This window comes from Eptesicus fuscus, chromosome 16 (genome assembly GCF_027574615.1).
Source record: "Eptesicus fuscus isolate TK198812 chromosome 16, DD_ASM_mEF_20220401, whole genome shotgun sequence".
Classification (NCBI taxonomy): Eukaryota; Metazoa; Chordata; class Mammalia; order Chiroptera; family Vespertilionidae; genus Eptesicus; species Eptesicus fuscus.
This window is the reverse complement of record NC_072488.1, coordinates 11,032,391-11,050,710: the sequence shown is the minus strand read 5'-3', so window position 1 is coordinate 11,050,710 and position 18,320 is coordinate 11,032,391. Positions and strand designations below refer to the sequence as shown.

At 42.0% G+C, this 18,320-nt stretch overlaps 1 protein-coding gene across 1 annotated transcript in view; it reads left to right on the top strand.

Annotated features, from left to right (window-relative positions):
* Positions 1-345: 345 nt before the first annotated feature.
* Positions 346-18,320, top strand: part of ASXL2 (ASXL transcriptional regulator 2) — an 84,374-nt gene continuing 66,399 nt past the window's right edge. The window contains exon 1 of the mRNA XM_054727887.1: positions 346-558. Coding sequence (XP_054583862.1) covers positions 502-558 — 57 coding nt within the window. The 5' untranslated portion in view covers positions 346-501. The remainder of the gene's footprint in view (positions 559-18,320) is intronic.

The following is an 18,320-nucleotide window of genomic DNA, read 5'->3' as shown; positions in this document are numbered from 1 at the left end:
CCGCTTCCGCAGGGGTGGGCGTGAGAGCCTGACGCCACGCGCAGGCTGGCGCCGGCCTGTCCTCACGCGCATGCTCCGGAGGAGAGGGGGCGTGGCGAGGCGCGGCTACCGCGGGCTCGCTCTCCCAGCTGCCGCCGCGCGCGTTGGGTGGCGGTGGGCGCCCGCGCGCGCGCGCTCGTTCGCGCTGCCGGCTGCGTACAGTAGTGACGGCCGCGCGGGAGCGGTCACATGACCGTAGCGGCTGCCTGTACAGTAAGGACCCAATATGGCAGCGGCGGTAGCAGTGGCAACGGCAGCAAGACCGGCCGCCCCTTAGACCCCCCCCCACCCCCCCCGCGCACACCACCCCCGGCGCTTCCTCTGCTTGGGTGCTCCTCCGGCCCGACTTCCCCTTTCTCCCACCTTTCCCGGCACCGCGGGAAAAGCAGCGCGGGGCAGAGCAGGCAGGGAGGGCGGCCGGAGCCCGGACACGGGAGCCTCCCAGGCAGTTCAAGACCCGACATGAGGGAAAAGGGCCGTAGGAAGAAGGGCAGGACCTGGGCGGAGGCCGCCAAGACGGTAAGGGGGAGGAAGCGAAGGGGGGAAGGCCGGGAGGATTTCGTTCCCTCGCCGACCTCCGGAGGCAGGGGGAGGGAGGTCATGGGCCCAGCGACCCGGCGGAGGGGGGCACAAAACCGCGCCGGGAGGCGGCGGTTCGTGTCGGGTGGTGATCCTTGTGGGAAGGGAGGCGCCCAGCGGAAGAGGGTCGTCGCGGCGTTGTGCTTTCTCCCTGCGGCGGCGGCGGCGAGTCCTCGGCGTGTGTTGAAGCTTGCCTCTCGGGGTCACGTCGCTCTCGGCCCCAGTCTTGTGGCGGCCCCCGCCCCGGCATGGGGAAGTCTGTGGTGCTTGCACGGTAACCGGTTCTCCTCCCTGGTGCGGCCGAGGATCCCCCCTTGGATGTGGACGGGAGAAGGCTGGTGCGTGCACCCAGCCCCGGGAAAGAAGAGGGGAGCTCGGGAGCTTGCTAGAATGGACCCGCTAGAGCAGACAAGGCGTCTGACCTCGGGCTCCCCGCTCCTCTGGGCTCCCCGGTCCAGCGCGAGGTCACGAGGCCCCTGTTTTTGTTTGCTGTTGGAGCTGAAAGTGCAGGAGGTGTTTAGAAACCAAGTAACAGGTGGGACTTGTAGAATTTTTTTTTTTTTTTCTGTTTCCGTAGAGACCTACTCTGAACAAGGCAGCAATGCATGGCGGGACGTGTAGTTTACCCGGCCTTGACTTTTCCGTAATTAAAGTGATGGTGGCTTCGCGAAGTTGTACTTAGTGGGTAAAACCATCTTTTTTTTTTTTTTTTTTCCCTTTCTAAATTTGCTATAACGAGACTTAGAGGTAGGTTTTTAAAAAATAGGACTATTTAGGATTAGTGAGAACTGTGTTTTATGAAAAAAAATGTAAAGTGTGTGTATACGTGTGGAGGGGAGGAGGCAGCAGAAAAGGAACAGGACCTGAAAACAGCCTTTTAGCGTTGGGAAGGGAGAAGGTGTGGAGGCATTGTCTTCAATGGTGAATCATGTCAGTGATACCTTGTACACCATGGGGAGCCCTTCTCAATGAACCTTTATTATATGATTGGTTTCTTTTTGAATGAGATGTTTCTGAATACAGTATAAAAGTAATAAATGTTCACTCTGGGAAATTTGTGAAGATTATAGAAACCTATAAAGAAGAACATTAAAAAAAAAATCACATATTTCACCCCTCAGCTATATCTGTTAACATTTTGGTATATGTTAGGGGTGGTATATGAGCCTTAAACTGTTTCAGCTGGAAATGTGAAAAAGTAAATAAAAGCACATTTTATTTATTGAGTGTTTTTACATACAGTTTGTCTTCATAATTGTGACTGTTGGTAGTTACCCTCTAAAAGATTTAAACAATTCTATAGAAATAATTTCCTTGGTGGTCTGGAAATTGCCCCTTCACAGAAGACTGTTTTACTTTTTTTCTAAACTGATGAATACCTCAAGACCTCTTCCTTTTATTAAAAGGAGGATGGTAAATTTTAATTGTAAACTTTAACTGTTAGGTAAAACTCTAGTTATGTTAATTAATTTTGTCTCTAGAATCATAGTATTTTTTGAACTATTATCTCTTTGGATGAAATAGTCTAATCATTGGGAGATTGTGACAAATAGGAAAAATTTGTTTACATCTGTTTATATTTACCTGTAATGAATTGGTATGTTTATTTATAATAAACATTTCATGCTCTAGCTAGCTGTGTGAAAAATAGTATTTTAAAGATGGAAAGACTAGTTTTTGTTTCTTAAAATGTTTTTATTGATTTTTGAGAGAGAGGAAAGGAGAGGGGAGAGAGATAGAAACATCAATGGGAGATCATCTGCTTCCTGTACACCCCCGACTGGGGATCCAGCCCACAACCTGGTCATGTGCTCTGACCAGGAGTCGAACCACAGGACAACTCCCAATCCACTGAACCACAAGGACTGGGCAAGACTAGTTTAATTAATAGAGTTCTAAGTGAGTTCCTGAAGGGATCAGTGTATTAGTGGTTTGGTGTCTTTATTTTATTCTGGTAAATGTATAAGACTTCAGTCTAAGTAAAAATGAACTTTAGAAAGAGAATGGTGACACTAAGACTTTTTTTTAGTAGCCAAAATCTAGAAAATACCATACCCTTTTTGGTTTGTTTTATCATCTATAAAGTGAGGAATTAAAGTAAACCTCAGTGCTCAAAAGATTTCTGCTTGTAGGAAGTTTAGAAGAAAACGTAAGAGGAATAAACAAAAGTAGATCTTTAATATTTTAGACTTTAGAATGAGATCAGAGAATTGGTGATTTGACAAATGGAAGTAACTTTGACCTAAATTAAGAAATAGTGCCGTGACAGAGTAGCTCAGTTGGTTAGAGCATCCTCCTGATATGCCAAGGTTTTGGGTTCATTCCTGGTTAGGGCATATACAAGAAGCAACCAATGAATAGAAAAATAAGTGGAACAATAAATAGATGTTTCTCTCTCCCTCTCTCTCCCTCCTTTTCTCCCTAAGATCACTAAAAAAAAAAAAAAAAAAAAAAAAAAAGGGGGGGGGTGCGCATATATTTATAAGATCAAGAAAACTAGGATAAGTAATTTTTTTTTTAAATCCTCATCTGAGAACATGCTTAGAGAAAGAGAAACATTCATGTAAGAGAGAAACATCAATTGATTGCCTTCTGTACATTCCCTGACTGGGGATGGAACGCCCCCTGGTATGTGCCTTGACCAGGAATCAAACCAGGCAACCTTTTGGTGCAAAGGATGATGCTTTTTTTTTTTAATATATATATATATTATTGATTTTTTACAGAGAGGAAGGGAGAGGGACACAGAGTTAGGAACATCGATTAGCTGCCTCCTGCACACCCCCTACTGGGGATGTGCCCGCAACCAAGGTACATGCCCTTGACCAGAATCAAACCTGGGACCTTTCAGTCCGCAGGCCGACGCTCTATCCACTGAGCCAAACCGGTTTTGGCGGATGATGCTTAACCAACTGAGCTACTCTAGTCAGGCAGGAGAAGTAAGTTTTAAACTTATTTCATATTATTACAGTCAAATATTCTAGGAACAGTTTCAGCAAGGACATAATAAATTATGAATACAGGCAGTATCTGCTGCTTATTTTATTGTGTTCTTGGTACCTGTATTGTAGAGCTGTCCTGTTTTAGGGAGCACTATTAAAATAGGGTATTCCTGACTAATAATGAAGCAACAGGTAAAATTATTGAATCATTTATATACGTACATGATATGGGTGTGTATGTGGGTAAATGAGAGCTACATGCGTTGATGTAAGGTTGCTATGAGCAATCTAAAGAAAATAGCCCAGCTGGTGATTGAGCACCAACCTGTGAACCACACCAGGAGGTCACAGTTTGACTTCTGGTCAGGGCACATGCCCAGGTTGTGGGCTCCATCCCCAGTGTGGGGCATGCAGGAGGCATCCAATCCATGATTCTGTCTCATCATTGATGTTTCTGTCTATCTCTCCCTCTCCCTTCCTCTTTGAAATCAATTTTAAAAAATTACAAAAAATAAAAAAGAAAATAATAAGATTCATAACTATTATATAATAGTAAAATTATGCCATTTTGCCAAAAGGCTGATTAAATGTATAGACAGGTTCCAATAACTAAGGACACTATATAGAGTCTCCCTGCTGATCTTTTTTATATTTGTCTTATAAAATGCATTATTCGGGTGAGAGATCTGTAGAATAGTGTTTGGTGCAATTTAAATAGAAAAATTTATAGTAAGAGATACTGAAAAGCATTACACTTGACTCTAATGTTCATTTATGCTTATTTAAAAAAAAGACATGGTATCATCTAAATATTTGATGACATCCCTGAGGAATTTAGCTGTTTTTGCAAAGCAGAGCTTTCAAAATAGTACAGTATAATATTGTTAATCCTGTTTCTTTCTTTTTTTTTTTACTTGTCACCCACCACAACTAGGAAAGCATTAAGAGAGAAAAACAACCTAAGAGGCCAGATTAGTTGTGGTTATAGGTGGAAGGGACAGAGACACAGACCTTAGACATGTACATAGAGGTATCTTTGGGTATCTTTTGGGAGTGAAGTAGTCCACGTGTGATTAAGTGAAGTATGGGTGGTAGAGTTGAGGAGCACAGAAATCTGTAGTGTAGATCTGTAGCACATGGTTTGTAGACTGAAGAAAAAGTGGTTTGTTTTTTTGGATGGCATTTTATTTTATTATTTTTTTAATATATTTTATTGATTTTTTTTTTTTACAGAGAGGAAGGGAGAGGGACACAGAGTTAGGAACATCGATGAGAGAGAAACATCCACCAGCTGCCTCCTGCACACCCCCTACTGGGGATGTGCCCGCAACCAAGGTACATGCCCTTGACCAGAATCGAACCTGGGACCTTTCAGTCCGCAGGCCGACGCTCTATCCACTGAGCCAAACCAGTCAGAGCTTGGATGGCATTTATATAGATTTCATTTACATGTTAATATTATTTTGAATGTATATAGATTTTTTTCTTTTTTTTTTATTGATTTCAGACAGAAAGGGACAGGGAGAGAGAAAAACATCAATGATGAGAGAGGATCATTGGTCGGCTGCCTCCTGCACGCCCCCTACTGGGGATCAAGCGCAAAACCCGAGCACGTGTCCATGACCAGAATCGAACCCGGGACCCTTCAGTCCACAGGCCAACGCTCTATCTGCTGAGCCAAACCTATTAGGGCCATAGATTTTTATTTTTGTCATTTATCTAAAGTTATTTAATGTTGGGGAATAAGATGGAAGATAAAAAATTTCTGTTGAAGGAGTAAGACTTTTATGTAGGAAGTATAGAAAATGGAAAATAAAATTGATTTTAGAGAGAGGAAGGGAGAGAGAGAGAGAAACATCTATCTGTTGCCTTCCACATGGGGATGAAATCCACAATCTGGGTATGTGCCCTTGACCGGAATTGAACCTGGGACCTTTCAGTCTGCAGGCTGACTCTATCCACTGAGTAAAACCAGCTAAGGCTAAAAAAATGTTTTTTAAAAAATTGAAAAAGATTGAGAAACTGCTCTTATCCATGATTTTTATTTTTTATTAAAAAATATATAATTATTAATTTCAGAGAGGGAGAGAAAGATAGAAACATAGATGAGAGAGAATCATGGATCTGCTGCCTCCTGCACGCCCCCTACTGGGGATTGATCCTGCAACCTGGGCATGTGCCTTTAACCTGGGATGGAACTGTGACCTCCTGGTTCCTAGGTCAATGCTCAACCATTGAGCCACACTGGCCAGGCTGATCCATGATTTTTTAAAAAAATATATTTTATTGATTTTTTTACAGAGAGGAAGAGAGAGGGATAGAGAGTTAGAAACATCGATAAACATCGATCAGCTGCCTCCTGCACAACCCCCTACTGGGGATGTGCCCGCAACCAAGGTACATGCCCTTGACCGGATCGAACCTGGGACCTTTTAGTCCGCAGGCAGACGCTCTATCCACTGAGCCAAACCGGTTTTGGCGGATGATGCTTAACCAACTGAGCTACTCTAGTCAGGCAGGAGAAGTAAGTTTTAAACTTATTTCATATTATTACAGTCAAATATTCTAGGAACAGTTTCAGCAAGGACATAATAAATTATGAATACAGGCAGTATCTGCTGCTTATTTTATTGTGTTCTTGGTACCTGTATTGTAGAGCTGTCCTGTTTTAGGGAGCACTATTAAAATAGGGTTGTATTCCTGACTAATAATGAAGCAACAGGTAAAATTATTCAATCATTTATATACGTACATGATATGGGTGTGTATGTGGGTAAATGAGAGCTACATGCGTTGATGTAAGGTTGCTATGAGCAATCTAAAGAAAATAGCCCAGCTGGTGGTTGAGCACCAACCTATGAACCACACCAGGAGGTCACAGTTTGACTTCTGGTCAGGGCACATGCCCAGGTTGTGGGCTCCATCCCCAGTGTGGGGCATGCAGGAGGCATCCAATCCATGATTCTGTCTCATCATTGATGCTTCTGTCTATCTCTCCCTCTCCCTTCCTCTTTGAAATCAATTTTAAAAAATTACAAAAAATAAAAAAGAAAATAATAAGATTCATAACTATTATATAATAGTAAAATTATGCCATTTTGCCAAAAGGCTGATTAAATGTATAGACAGGTTCCAATAACTAAGGACACTATATAGAGTCTTCCTGCTGATCTTTTTTATATTTGTCTTATAAAATGCATTATTCGGGTGAGAGATCTGTAGAATAGTGTTTGGTGCAATTTAAATAGAAAAATTTATAGTAAGAGATACTGAAAAGCATTACACTTGACTCTAATGTTCATTTATGCTTATTTAAAAAAAAGACATGGTATCATCTAAATATTTGATGACATCCCTGAGGAATTTAGCTGTTTTTGCAAAGCAGAGCTTTCAAAATAGTACAGTATAATATTGTTAATCCTGTTTCTTTCTTTCTTTTTTTTTTTTTTACTTGTCACCCACCACAACTAGGAAAGCATTAAGAGAGAAAAACAACCTAAGAGGCCAGATTAGTTGTGGTTATAGGTGGAAGGGACAGAGACACAGACCTTAGACATGTACATAGAGGTATCTTTGGGTATCTTTTGGGAGTGAAGTAGTCCACGTGTGATTAAGTGAAGTATGGGTGGTAGAGTTGAGGAGCACAGAAGTCTGTAGTGTAGATCTGTAGCACATGGTTTGTAGACTGAAGAAAAAGTGGTTTGTTTTTTTGGATGGCATTTTATTTTATTATTTTTTTAATATATTTTATTGATTTTTTTTTTTTACAGAGAGGAAGGGAGAGGGACACAGAGTTAGGAACATCGATGAGAGAGAAACATCCACCAGCTGCCTCCTGCACACCCCCTACTGGGGATGTGCCCGCAACCAAGGTACATGCCCTTGACCAGAATCAAACCTGGGACCTTTCAGTCCGCAGGCCGACGCTCTATCCACTGAGCCAAACCAGTCAGAGCTTGGATGGCATTTATATAGACTTCATTTACATGTTAATATTATTTTGAATGTATATAGATTTTTTTCTTTTTTTTTTATTGATTTCAGACAGAAAGGGACAGGGAGAGAGAAAAACATCAATGATGAGAGAGGATCATTGGTCGGCTGCCTCCTGCACGCCCCCTACTGGGGATCAAGCGCAAAACCCGAGCACGTGTCCATGACCAGAATCGAACCCGGGACCCTTCAATCCACAGGCCAACGCTCTATCTGCTGAGCCAAACCTATTAGGGCCATAGATTTTTATTTTTGTCATTTATCTAAAGTTATTTAATGTTGGGGAATAAGATGGAAGATAAAAAATTTCTGTTGAAGGAGTAAGACTTTTATGTAGGAAGTATAGAAAATGGAAAATAAAATTGATTTTAGAGAGAGGAAGGGAGAGAGAGAGAGAAACATCTATCTGTTGCCTTCCACATGGGGATGAAATCCACAATCTGGGTATGTGCCCTTGACCGGAATTGAACCTGGGACCTTTCAGTCTGCAGGCTGACTCTATCCACTGAGTAAAACCAGCTAAGGCTAAAAAAATGTTTTTTAAAAAATTGAAAAAGATTGAGAAACTGCTCTTATCCATGATTTTTATTTTTTATTAAAAAATATATAATTATTAATTTCAGAGAGGGAGAGAAAGATAGAAACATAGATGAGAGAGAATCATGGATCTGCTGCCTCCTGCACGCCCCCTACTGGGGATTGATCCTGCAACCTGGGCATGTGCCTTTAACCTGGGATGGAACTGTGACCTCCTGGTTCCTAGGTCAATGCTCAACCATTGAGCCACACTGGCCAGGCTGATCCATGATTTTTTAAAAAAATATATTTTATTGATTTTTTTACAGAGAGGAAGAGAGAGGGATAGAGAGTTAGAAACATCGATAAACATCGATCAGCTGCCTCCTGCACAACCCCCACTGGGGATGTGCCCGCAACCAAGGTACATGCCCTTGACTGGGATCGAACCTGGGACCTTTTAGTCCGCAGGCAGACGCTCTATCCACTGAGCCAAACCGGTTTCGGCTGATCCATGATTTTTAAAACAAAAACTATGTTTTATTGAGGTATAATTGACAAAATTATATTTCAACATTTATGAAATTGCTATCTGCAAGTCTGTCTGCTAGATGATTTGCTGCAACACTTTCTTGAGTGATCTTACATCTTGCCATAAAAAACAAAAAAGTAAAGTTTCCCTGTGTTTTGCTTCTTGAATTTTGTATTATTTTTTTTAGTCCATCCCTCCTTCTGTCCTGTTCTTATGTACCACAATGCTCCTAACTCATTGAAGAAAAAAATCAAAATCTAATTTTGAACACAAGTTAAACCTCTCTGTGAAAGATGCTGCTGCTGCATCTCCTAGAATTCTGACAGAAGCTGAGAAAATAAGGTCAGATGTGCAGAAGTCCTTGCTGTTTCATCATCCACGGAATCTATCCACCCTTAAAAGGCTGTGCAATTTTGCTGTCGGTGAAAGGGCATTATGTTTTCATTACAAAAACTGTCTGGAAAGAGGCCAGTATGTGGAAGATACAATTATAGGGAACTGACCAGTAGGTTTTTCTAAAACCTGCTATTTGTGTCCTTTTTACAGAATAAACTCTGAAACCCCTTTGGTTCTGTATTTTTTCTTTCCATGTCTCATAGAGGCCATCATAGTTTTTAGTATTATGAAATTTGGTATTTTTAGTGCAGTTTGATTTATCATGTTTTTAGTGTGTGTGTTTTTAATCCTCACCTGAGGCTATCGGATGTTTTTTATTGATTTGAGAGAGAGAGAAATATCAATCTATTTACCATGAGTAACTTTTTTAAAATTGAAAACCCAGGTATGTGCTCTGACCAAGAATCAAACCTGCAACCTTTTGATGTATGGAACGATGCTCCAACCAACTGAGCCACCTGGCCAGGGCTGTTTTTAGTGTTTTAATTTTTTTTTACATTATTATTATTTTGTTAATCTTTACCCAAGGATATTTTTCCATTGATATTTAGGGAGAGTGGAAGAGAGAGAGAGAGAAAGACAGAGAAAAGCATCGGTGTGAGAGAAACACATTGATTTACTTGCCTCCTGCATGAGCCTCAACCAAGGCCCGGGCCAGGGAGGAACCTGCAACCAAGGTATGTGCCCTTGACTGGAATCAAACCTGGGACCCTTTGGTCTGCAGGCCAACGCTCTATCTACTGAGCCAAACTGGTTAAGGCATTTTTTAGTGTTTTAAAAGGTAATTGAATGTACTAAGTTTTTGAACTTTATTTTTGTAAAGGAAAAAATTATTTAGAAAGTTTAGAATTAAAAATACAAAGGTGAACATAGGTGCAGTTTTTGAACTCTTTAAATATGACTTAAATACAATAATATTACTTGCTTTAAACTTTGAGTTTCTATTAAAGTTATATAAACTCATTATTATTATTTTTAAAATATATTTTATTGATTTTTTTACAGAGAGGAAGGGAGAGGGATAGAGAGTTAGAAACATCAATGAGAGAAACATCCATCAGCTGCCTCCTGCACACCCCCTACTCGGGATGTGCCCGCAACCAAGGTACATACCCTTGACCGGAATCGAACCTGGGACCTTTCAGTCCGCAGGCCGACGCTCTATCCACTGAGCCAAACCGGTTTCGGCTCATTATTATTTTTAAAAAATATATTTTTATTGATTTCAGAGAGAAAGGGAGAAGGAGAAAGAGATAGGAACATTAATAACGAGAATCATTGATTGGCTGCTTCCTGCACACCCCGTACTGGGGATTGAGCCTGCATCCTGGGTATGTGCTCTGACTAGGAATTGAACTGGTGACCTTTCAGAGCAGAGGGCACACTCAACCATCTTAGCCACACTGGCCAGGGCTTAATCTTTTTTAATTGGAGGTAAAAGAAGACATTGTTCTCACTTTCAAGAGAATACAATTTAAGTAAAGTTAGTCAACTATATTAAGTGTTGTTTGTCAGGAAAACAGGTGGAGTATTTCTGTCTTGTTTGTGAAAGAAAATTATTTCAAGTCCCACCTGGGTATTTGCCTCCAAAGACCCTTTTGCGTTATTCTCTGATAAGTTTTACTTTTGATCTTGCTTGACAAAACTAAAACTGGTTAAATGGTGAATGCACATGTACTCGGTCCTGGGCCTCAGGGGACACTAAACATTATTAATTATAGTGCCTTCTGAGTAATTTGATCCAACTTTTAGTAAAAATTATGTTGTAAAAGACTTTTCATTGGAAGATTCTTTGGTTTACTGACATTTAGCAGTTGATACTACATTTAGAATGGATTTTCATTGGGTTTCACAGCTTGGGATGGCCTAAATCATTCTGAATCTTTAACCCTCTGATATCTGAATTATTTAATAGCTGGTTTAGCCATATTCAGTTTCAAAGTGCTTAATGTTAGTGACTTATTTCTAAATAGTAACGTAAGATTTAAATATATTACTATTGATTTATAGTGGTTATTTTTCTATATGATTTTAGTGGTCCTGACAAATTTTGTAAGTTTATGCAGATGGTACCATGAAATATATTAATATGTAGGAAATATTTTCTTTTTTGTGTGTGTTGTGTGTGTGTGTGCATACACATATAGATGTAAAATAAATGGATTATTAAAAAAATAATGGAAAGAAGTTTTATAAATATTAATTACCCATGAAAGACATAATGGGGAATAAAAAACTTTTTCATAGCAATTTGGGAATAACCTTAACAATCTGGATTTGATGTTGGTTCTAACATTTATTATGTCAGCTTGGAAAATTCTTTAAACAAGTGCACAAACATTAATGTGTATAAGAATCATCTGGAGAGCTTGCTATAATGTAGATTTTTATTCAGTAGGTCTGCTGTGTAGCCAGAAAGTCTGTATTTCTTTTTTTTAAAATATGTTTTTTTATTGAATTTTAGAGAGAGAGAAGGGAGAGGGATAGAGAGAGAAACATTGATGAGAGAGAAACATTAATCAGCTACCTCTAGCACGCTCCCTACTGGGGATCCAGCCTGCAACCTGGGCATGTACCTTGATAGGGAATTGAACCAGTGACCTCTTGGTTCATGGGTTGACGCTCAACCATTGAGCCACAACGGCCGGGCCAGAAATTCTGCATTTCTAACAAGTTCCCAGGTAATGTTGGTGCTTTGGTCTAAGGACCACTTTTGGAGTTACAGAGATTTATACTAAGTTTTTTGTTTCCTCAACTTTAAAATAGAGATAATAGTAGAACTTACCATTTGGGATGTTAGATGAGAATGTATGAAAAGTTCTTTTTATAATGGCTAGTATGTTGTGAACACGGTTAATATTGTTGAAAAATTAATAAATATGGATTATTTTATATTTCCTAATGAGAAAACTATATACTGTAAAGAGGTTATTTCTTAGCAAAGATTCACAGAGGTTTGAGACTACTAACGAAAAGCCTTTTAACCTCAGGGATACCATTTGCCACTTGTTTCTGAAGGTCAGTGTGTAACCACACAGGGACTTAAACTAGCTGTAAACAAGTTTGGGAACCCGTCTCTTTCCTGCTTTAGGAGATTCTGTACCAAACCCCACTCTCTTGACTTATTCTTTGGGAACTGCCCCTGAGAACACCATGTGGCAAGGAATGGCAGGCAGCCTCTAAGAGCTGAGTGACTGCTGGCCAAGAGCCAGCACAACAGAAAGGAACTGAAACCTGCCTAGTGAGACCCTAAACAGAAAACCCAGTTAACCCATGTCCAGAATCCTTCCACACAGAAACAGATAAATTTGAGTTGTTTTCACCTAAGTTTTGTAATAAAACATAATCATAAAGTAAATTTGTGTTGGGGCTGTATAATAGCAAAATAGTAATAATACTGAAATTTGGTGGAGGGGGACTCGGTGAGGGTTGGTCTTAGAGGTTTGACCTGTGTAGTCAGGGATGATGGTTAAAACATTTAGAGGTGAGTATGGGTAAAGGCATTCCAGGCAGAGGGAAGACTGAAAAATGCAAGGTATGTTTGATGCATAGCTAATTTACCTTGGAGTATTGTGAAGCGTAGTGAAAAATAGGACCAAAAAAGGTAGGTTTGGGCCAAAATGTGGAGAGTCATAGAAGTCGGGCTGACAAGTATTTTTATTCTAAGAGTCATAGGGAGTTTTAATGTAGGTGATAACATCTGTGTTTCAATCTAATTGGGCCATTTGTGGGATTTATTAGTTGTAGACAGGTTTTGAGGGTTAGAGCAGGACTCTCTGAATTAAAAGGATGGGCCCTGGCTGGTTCTAGGTTAGGATTGGTGTGTTATTTTTTGCTCTACTGATGTTGAATTTAAAATAAATTTAGTTATAGTAATATGTAACATAGGTTTCCTATTTCACAAACATTCCATGAATAATTTAAATTACAGAAATTAAATTAATTTGGAAAAGTAGAGAAAAAAGTCACCATCATCTGACACAGTATAGCTTAACATTTGGGACTTCTAGTCTTTGATATAGTTTTCTTTTCTATGTAGTTGTAATCAATCTCTTTCTGTTTCTAATCTGCTTTCTTAATGTATTAAGAAGTATTTTATGTGTCATTCTCTGAATCATTGATACAATCACTTGCTTTTAATTTTTAGACTACTAGTATGGTAGATGACATTAGTTTCCAAATTTTGAATTGGCCTTGTGTTCCTGGGGAGGGGGGAATGAAATCTCGCTTGGTTGTGGTATAATATACTTTTTATATATTGTGCTGTATTTGCTAATATTTTGTTGAGGACATTCACAGTTATGTTCATGAGGGATATTAATCTGTAGTTTTCTTGGACTATGTCTGGGTTTTGATATCAGAATAATGCTGCCTCATAAAAAAAGCTGGGCATTCTTCCTCCCAATTTTATTTCCTGAAAGAGTTTATAGTTGATACTCAGTATTGGTGAATTCACCTACTTGCTAAAATTGACTCTTAACCCCAAATTAATGCGTATGACACTTTTTGTGGTCATTCATGGACATGTGCAGAGTGGCAAAAAAATTGAGTCACCTGATGCCAACATTTCCAGCTGAGGTCCCTGCTAAGATCGAGCAAGGTGATGCTCTGACCATGCGGATTCCTGCAACAGAGAGGAATTGACAGGAATACTCCAGCCTTAAAGAAAAGAGGAGAAACAGTCCAGAGATGGAAGACGCTGACGATGCCTTGCCATGCTAGCAGTCAGCAGCTGTGCATCATTGCAGGTTGCCCAGGACCAAACCAGAGAGGGTTGGACCTGTATTACCACCACTTGTCCACCATCCAGAACTGAAATATCATTACTGACATGTACACATAAGGAACTGTTAGGCGTTGAAACTGGACTCAGAACTGTTGGACATTGAAATTGGGACTCAAACATTTTTTGTTCTTATATGTTTATTTCTGGTCTACAGATGCAAGATTTTTTAAAAGAAAGAAACAGGGGAGATGCCGGAAACCGACCATTGTCTCACTAATAGAAAATATATAAAAGGCTGGTCAACCTTGAAGCTCTGAAAGGTCAGAGCCAGCCATTCCCTATCTAATTGAGACAATGGTAACTGAGGCAACTTCCCCATCAAATAATCATGTAAATCCTTACTGATATGATAACCCACTTATTACCTGCCTAAGGGCTATGGGTGTATCCCAATCCTGCTTAAGGGTAATGGGTGTATCCCATAGTCTCAATAAAAGGGACAGCAAGGCCAGAGCCTAGTGGTAGTCCTCCCACTAGAGGTGGCCTCCCGCCTGGCCCCTCATATCGCCAAATTAAATTTCAAAAAAAAAAAAAAGTGTGATGCTCTGCCTTCTTGTTTCAGTTCTCATAGTGAAAACGTGTGTGTGTGTGTGTGTGTGTATGTGTGTGTGTGTGTGTGTATGTGTTCTAAATGTTTTTATTGATTTTTTAGAGAAAGAGAGGAAGGGAGAGAAATACCCTATATATTATGTTAGTGGCAAGTGCTATGGGGAAAAATAAAGCAGGATAGCTAGGAAATGCTGGGCTAGGTGTTTGCATTGAAAAAAAAATTTTTTTTTAATTGACTTCAGAGAGGAAGGGAGAGGGAGAGAGAGAGAGATAGAAACATCAATGATGAGAGAGAATCATTGATCAGCTGCCTCCTGCAGGCCCCACTCTGGGGATTGAGCCTGCAACCGGGCATATGCCCTGACTGGGAATTTAACTATGACCTCCTGGTTCATAGGTCAACGCTCAATCACTAAGCCACACCGGCTGGGCTACCGTCTTAATCATTTTATTATACTTAATACTACTGAACTGTACACTAAATCTCTAGAACTTTTTCCATCTTGTAGAACTGAAACACTGTAGACATTAATTAATTTTTCATTTCTCATCTCCCCTCATAGTCCCAGGCAACCACCGTTCTACTTTCCATTTCCATGAGTTTGGACTACTCTAGATATCTCATGCAAGTGAAATCATACAATGTTTGTCATTTCATGATTCACCTATTTTACTTAGCATAATGTCATCAAGGTTCCACCATGTCATAGCATGTGTCAGAATTTCCTTTTTTTTTGTTTTGTTAATCCTCACCTGAGTATATTTCCTTTTATTTCTTTTAGAGAGAGTGGAAGGGAGGGGGAGAGACAAAGAGAGAGAAACATCGATGTGACAGAGACACTTTATTGGTTGCCTCTCGCATACACCTCAGTATTAGCTAGGGATCGAGCCTGCAACCCAGTTTATGTGCCCTTGACTGGAATCAAACCTGGAACCCTTCAGTTCTTGGGCTGTTGCTCCAACCACTGAGCAAAACTGGCCAGGGCAGAATTTCCTTTGTAAGTGTATGTATGTTGTATGTGTGTGTGTATACCACCTTTTGTTTATTCATTGGTCAGTGGACACTTAGTTGGAATTCAGGTCATTTTCAGTTACAAACATGGCTTCAGTAAATATTGTTGTACATATATATTTGTGTCCTTGTGAGACTATCCTATATAATAAAAGACTAATATGCAAATTGACCAAATGGCCAAATCACCAGTTGCTATGATGGGCACTGACCACCGGGGGCAGATGCTCAACGCAGCCTTTCCTGCCTCTGCGGCAGCACTAAGGATGTCCAACAGATGGCTTAGGGGGAGCGGGCCTAAGCCATCAGTTGGACATCCCCTGAGGACTCCTGGACTGTGAGAGGGCACAGGCTGGGCTGAGGGGACATCCCCCCCCCTGAGTGCATGAATTTTGTGCACCGGGCCTCTAGTAGTCATAATAATTTTTATATTGGAACTAGATGCTCGGTGCACGAAATTCGTGCATGGGTAGGGTCCCTAGGCCTGGCTGGCGATCAGGGCCAATCTGTTGGGCAACCGGCGGGGCAATCGGGCCCCGCTGGCACCCACCTTGGCTGGCCTGGCGCCGCCCATTCGCTGGCCCTGCCCCCCGCCGCCAGTGCCAGTTTCATCCCTCTGTGTGGCGACCAGGGGGGCCCCCGCTGGCACCCACCTTGGCTGGCTTGGGGCCTGCGGGTTGGGGCAGCTCCTGCATTGAGCGTCTGCTCCCTGGTGGTCAGTGCGCATCATAGTGACTGGTCATTCTACTGGTCATTCCGCCATTTGGTCGATTTGCATATTAGGCTTTTATTATATAGGACTAGCTTTCCCGTTGCAGGAAAATTCCTGCAATGGGATTTCCTGCTGCACTCTACCCCGCCTCCGTTCCTCCCTTGCCGCCCGCCTCGCCTTCTCCTCCAGCCCGCCCGCGTTTCCCTTCGCCCCCGGCCCCGCCTCCGCCCTGCCCTTGCTGCCCGCCTCGCCTTCTCCTCCAGCCCGCCCGCGTTTCCCTTCGCCCCCGGCCCCGCCTCCGCCCCGCCCTTGCTGCCCGCCTCGCCTTCTCCTCCAGCCCGCCCGCGTTTCCCTTCGCCCCCGGCCCCGCCTCCGCCCCGCCCTTGCCGCCTGCCTCGCCTTCTCCTCCAGCCCGCCCGCGTTTCCCTTCGCCCCCGGCCCCGCCTCCGCCCCACCCTCGTCGCCGGCCCCGCCTTCTCCTCCAACCTGCCCGCGTTTCCCTTCGGCCCGGCCTCGCCTCCGCCCCGCCCTTGCCGCCGGCCCTGCCTTCTCCTCCAGCCTGCCCACGTTTCCCTTCACCCCCGGCCCCGCCTCCGCCCTGCCCTTGCCGCCGGCCCCGCCTTCTCCTCCAGCCCGCCCGCGTTTCCCTTCTGCCCCGGCCCCGCCTCCGCTCCGCCCTTGCCGCCGGCCCCGCCTTCTCCTCCAGCCCGCCTTCGTTTCCCTTCGCCTACGGCCCTGACTTCGCTCCTCCCTTCTCCTCCCCCCGCCCCCTGGCTTGCTTGCTTCTTCGAAGCTTTACTCCCCTTTGCAGCTCTTGGCTTCTTTCAACACTGTCTTGTTATGCAAATTAGCCGCCATCTTTGTTGGGACAATTTGCATACTCGTCCTGATTGGTTGGTGGGCGTGGTTGGTGGGCGTGGCTTGGCTGGTGGGCGTGGCTTAGGTGTAGCGAAGGTGCGGTCAATTTGCATATTTGTCTATTATTAGATTAGATTGCTGGGTCAAAGACATATCCATCTAAGCCAAATTGTGCTTCAAAAAGGGTTGTATCATTTTACAGCAGTGGATAACAGTATTTGCTCTCCACATCCTAGACTTTTAGTCATTTTCACCTTTGTCAATTCAGTGGGTAAAAAAAAAGCTGGTTTGATTTCGATTCTATATTTGTGATTATATGACTGTGGTAAACATCTTTTTAGATGTTTACTGAACACTTGTATTTCTGTTTCTCTTTATATTCTTTGTTCTTTATTTTGAATTGTTGGTGTTTTTCTCATTGATTCATGACAACTTATTCTGTGTGATATGTTTTATATTTTTTTCCTGGTTTTCTTTAGATTTTGTTCATGGGCATGCATGTGCATGCATGTAGTACCAAGTTTTTCATTTAGAAAAATATTTTTTATTAATTTCAGAGAGGAAGAGAGAGGGAGAAAGAGAGATAGAAACAATGATGAGAGAGATCAATCTGCTGCATCCTATACGCCCCACCCTGGGGATCCAGCCTGCAACCTGGGCATGTACCCTGACTGGGAACCATACCGTGACCTCCTGGTTCATAGGTCGATGCTTAACTATTGAGCCATGCCAGGCAGGCTGATTAAAGATATCTTTAATGACAACATAATGTATCACTGTTTTCAATTTAGAAATAATTTATTGAGTTCCTTCCTTCTTTCAGGCATTGTCTAATTGGATTACCATAAAGATAAAGAGGCCTGTGGTTTCTGCTTTGCTATTGAACTGGAGATCTCTTTGGGAGGGGGAGTTAAATTGATTTATTATCTTAATATTGGGAATTTTGATTATTTTTGTAATTGTTACAAATAATAAATGCAGTGAACACCTTTGTGCCTAGATCTTGTATGTATTTCTGTTATTTTGCTTTTATAGATTGCTGGAAGAAAAGTTATTGGGTAAGAGGATATCAATCTTTGAAAAGCCCTTAAAGTTACATGTTACCAAATTGTTTTCCGAAAGGTGTATCACTTTACTGTCCCAGCTGGGTAGTATGTGTGTGCCTGTCTTACCGAACCTTTGAAGGATTGACTATTTCCACTTTTGAAAATTTTTGCCATTTTATTAGGTGACAGATAGACTTTCAGGTATAGAATGGAGTGGAGAAGTTAAGTCAGATACAGAGAATGGCATGAGCAAAGTTAGGATGTTGGCAGTGTGTGTTGCAGGATATTGACACTCCCTTACAGTTTATTCCTTACACAGCTAGCGTTCCATATTAAGCCCACTCTTGTTACCATGCCTGG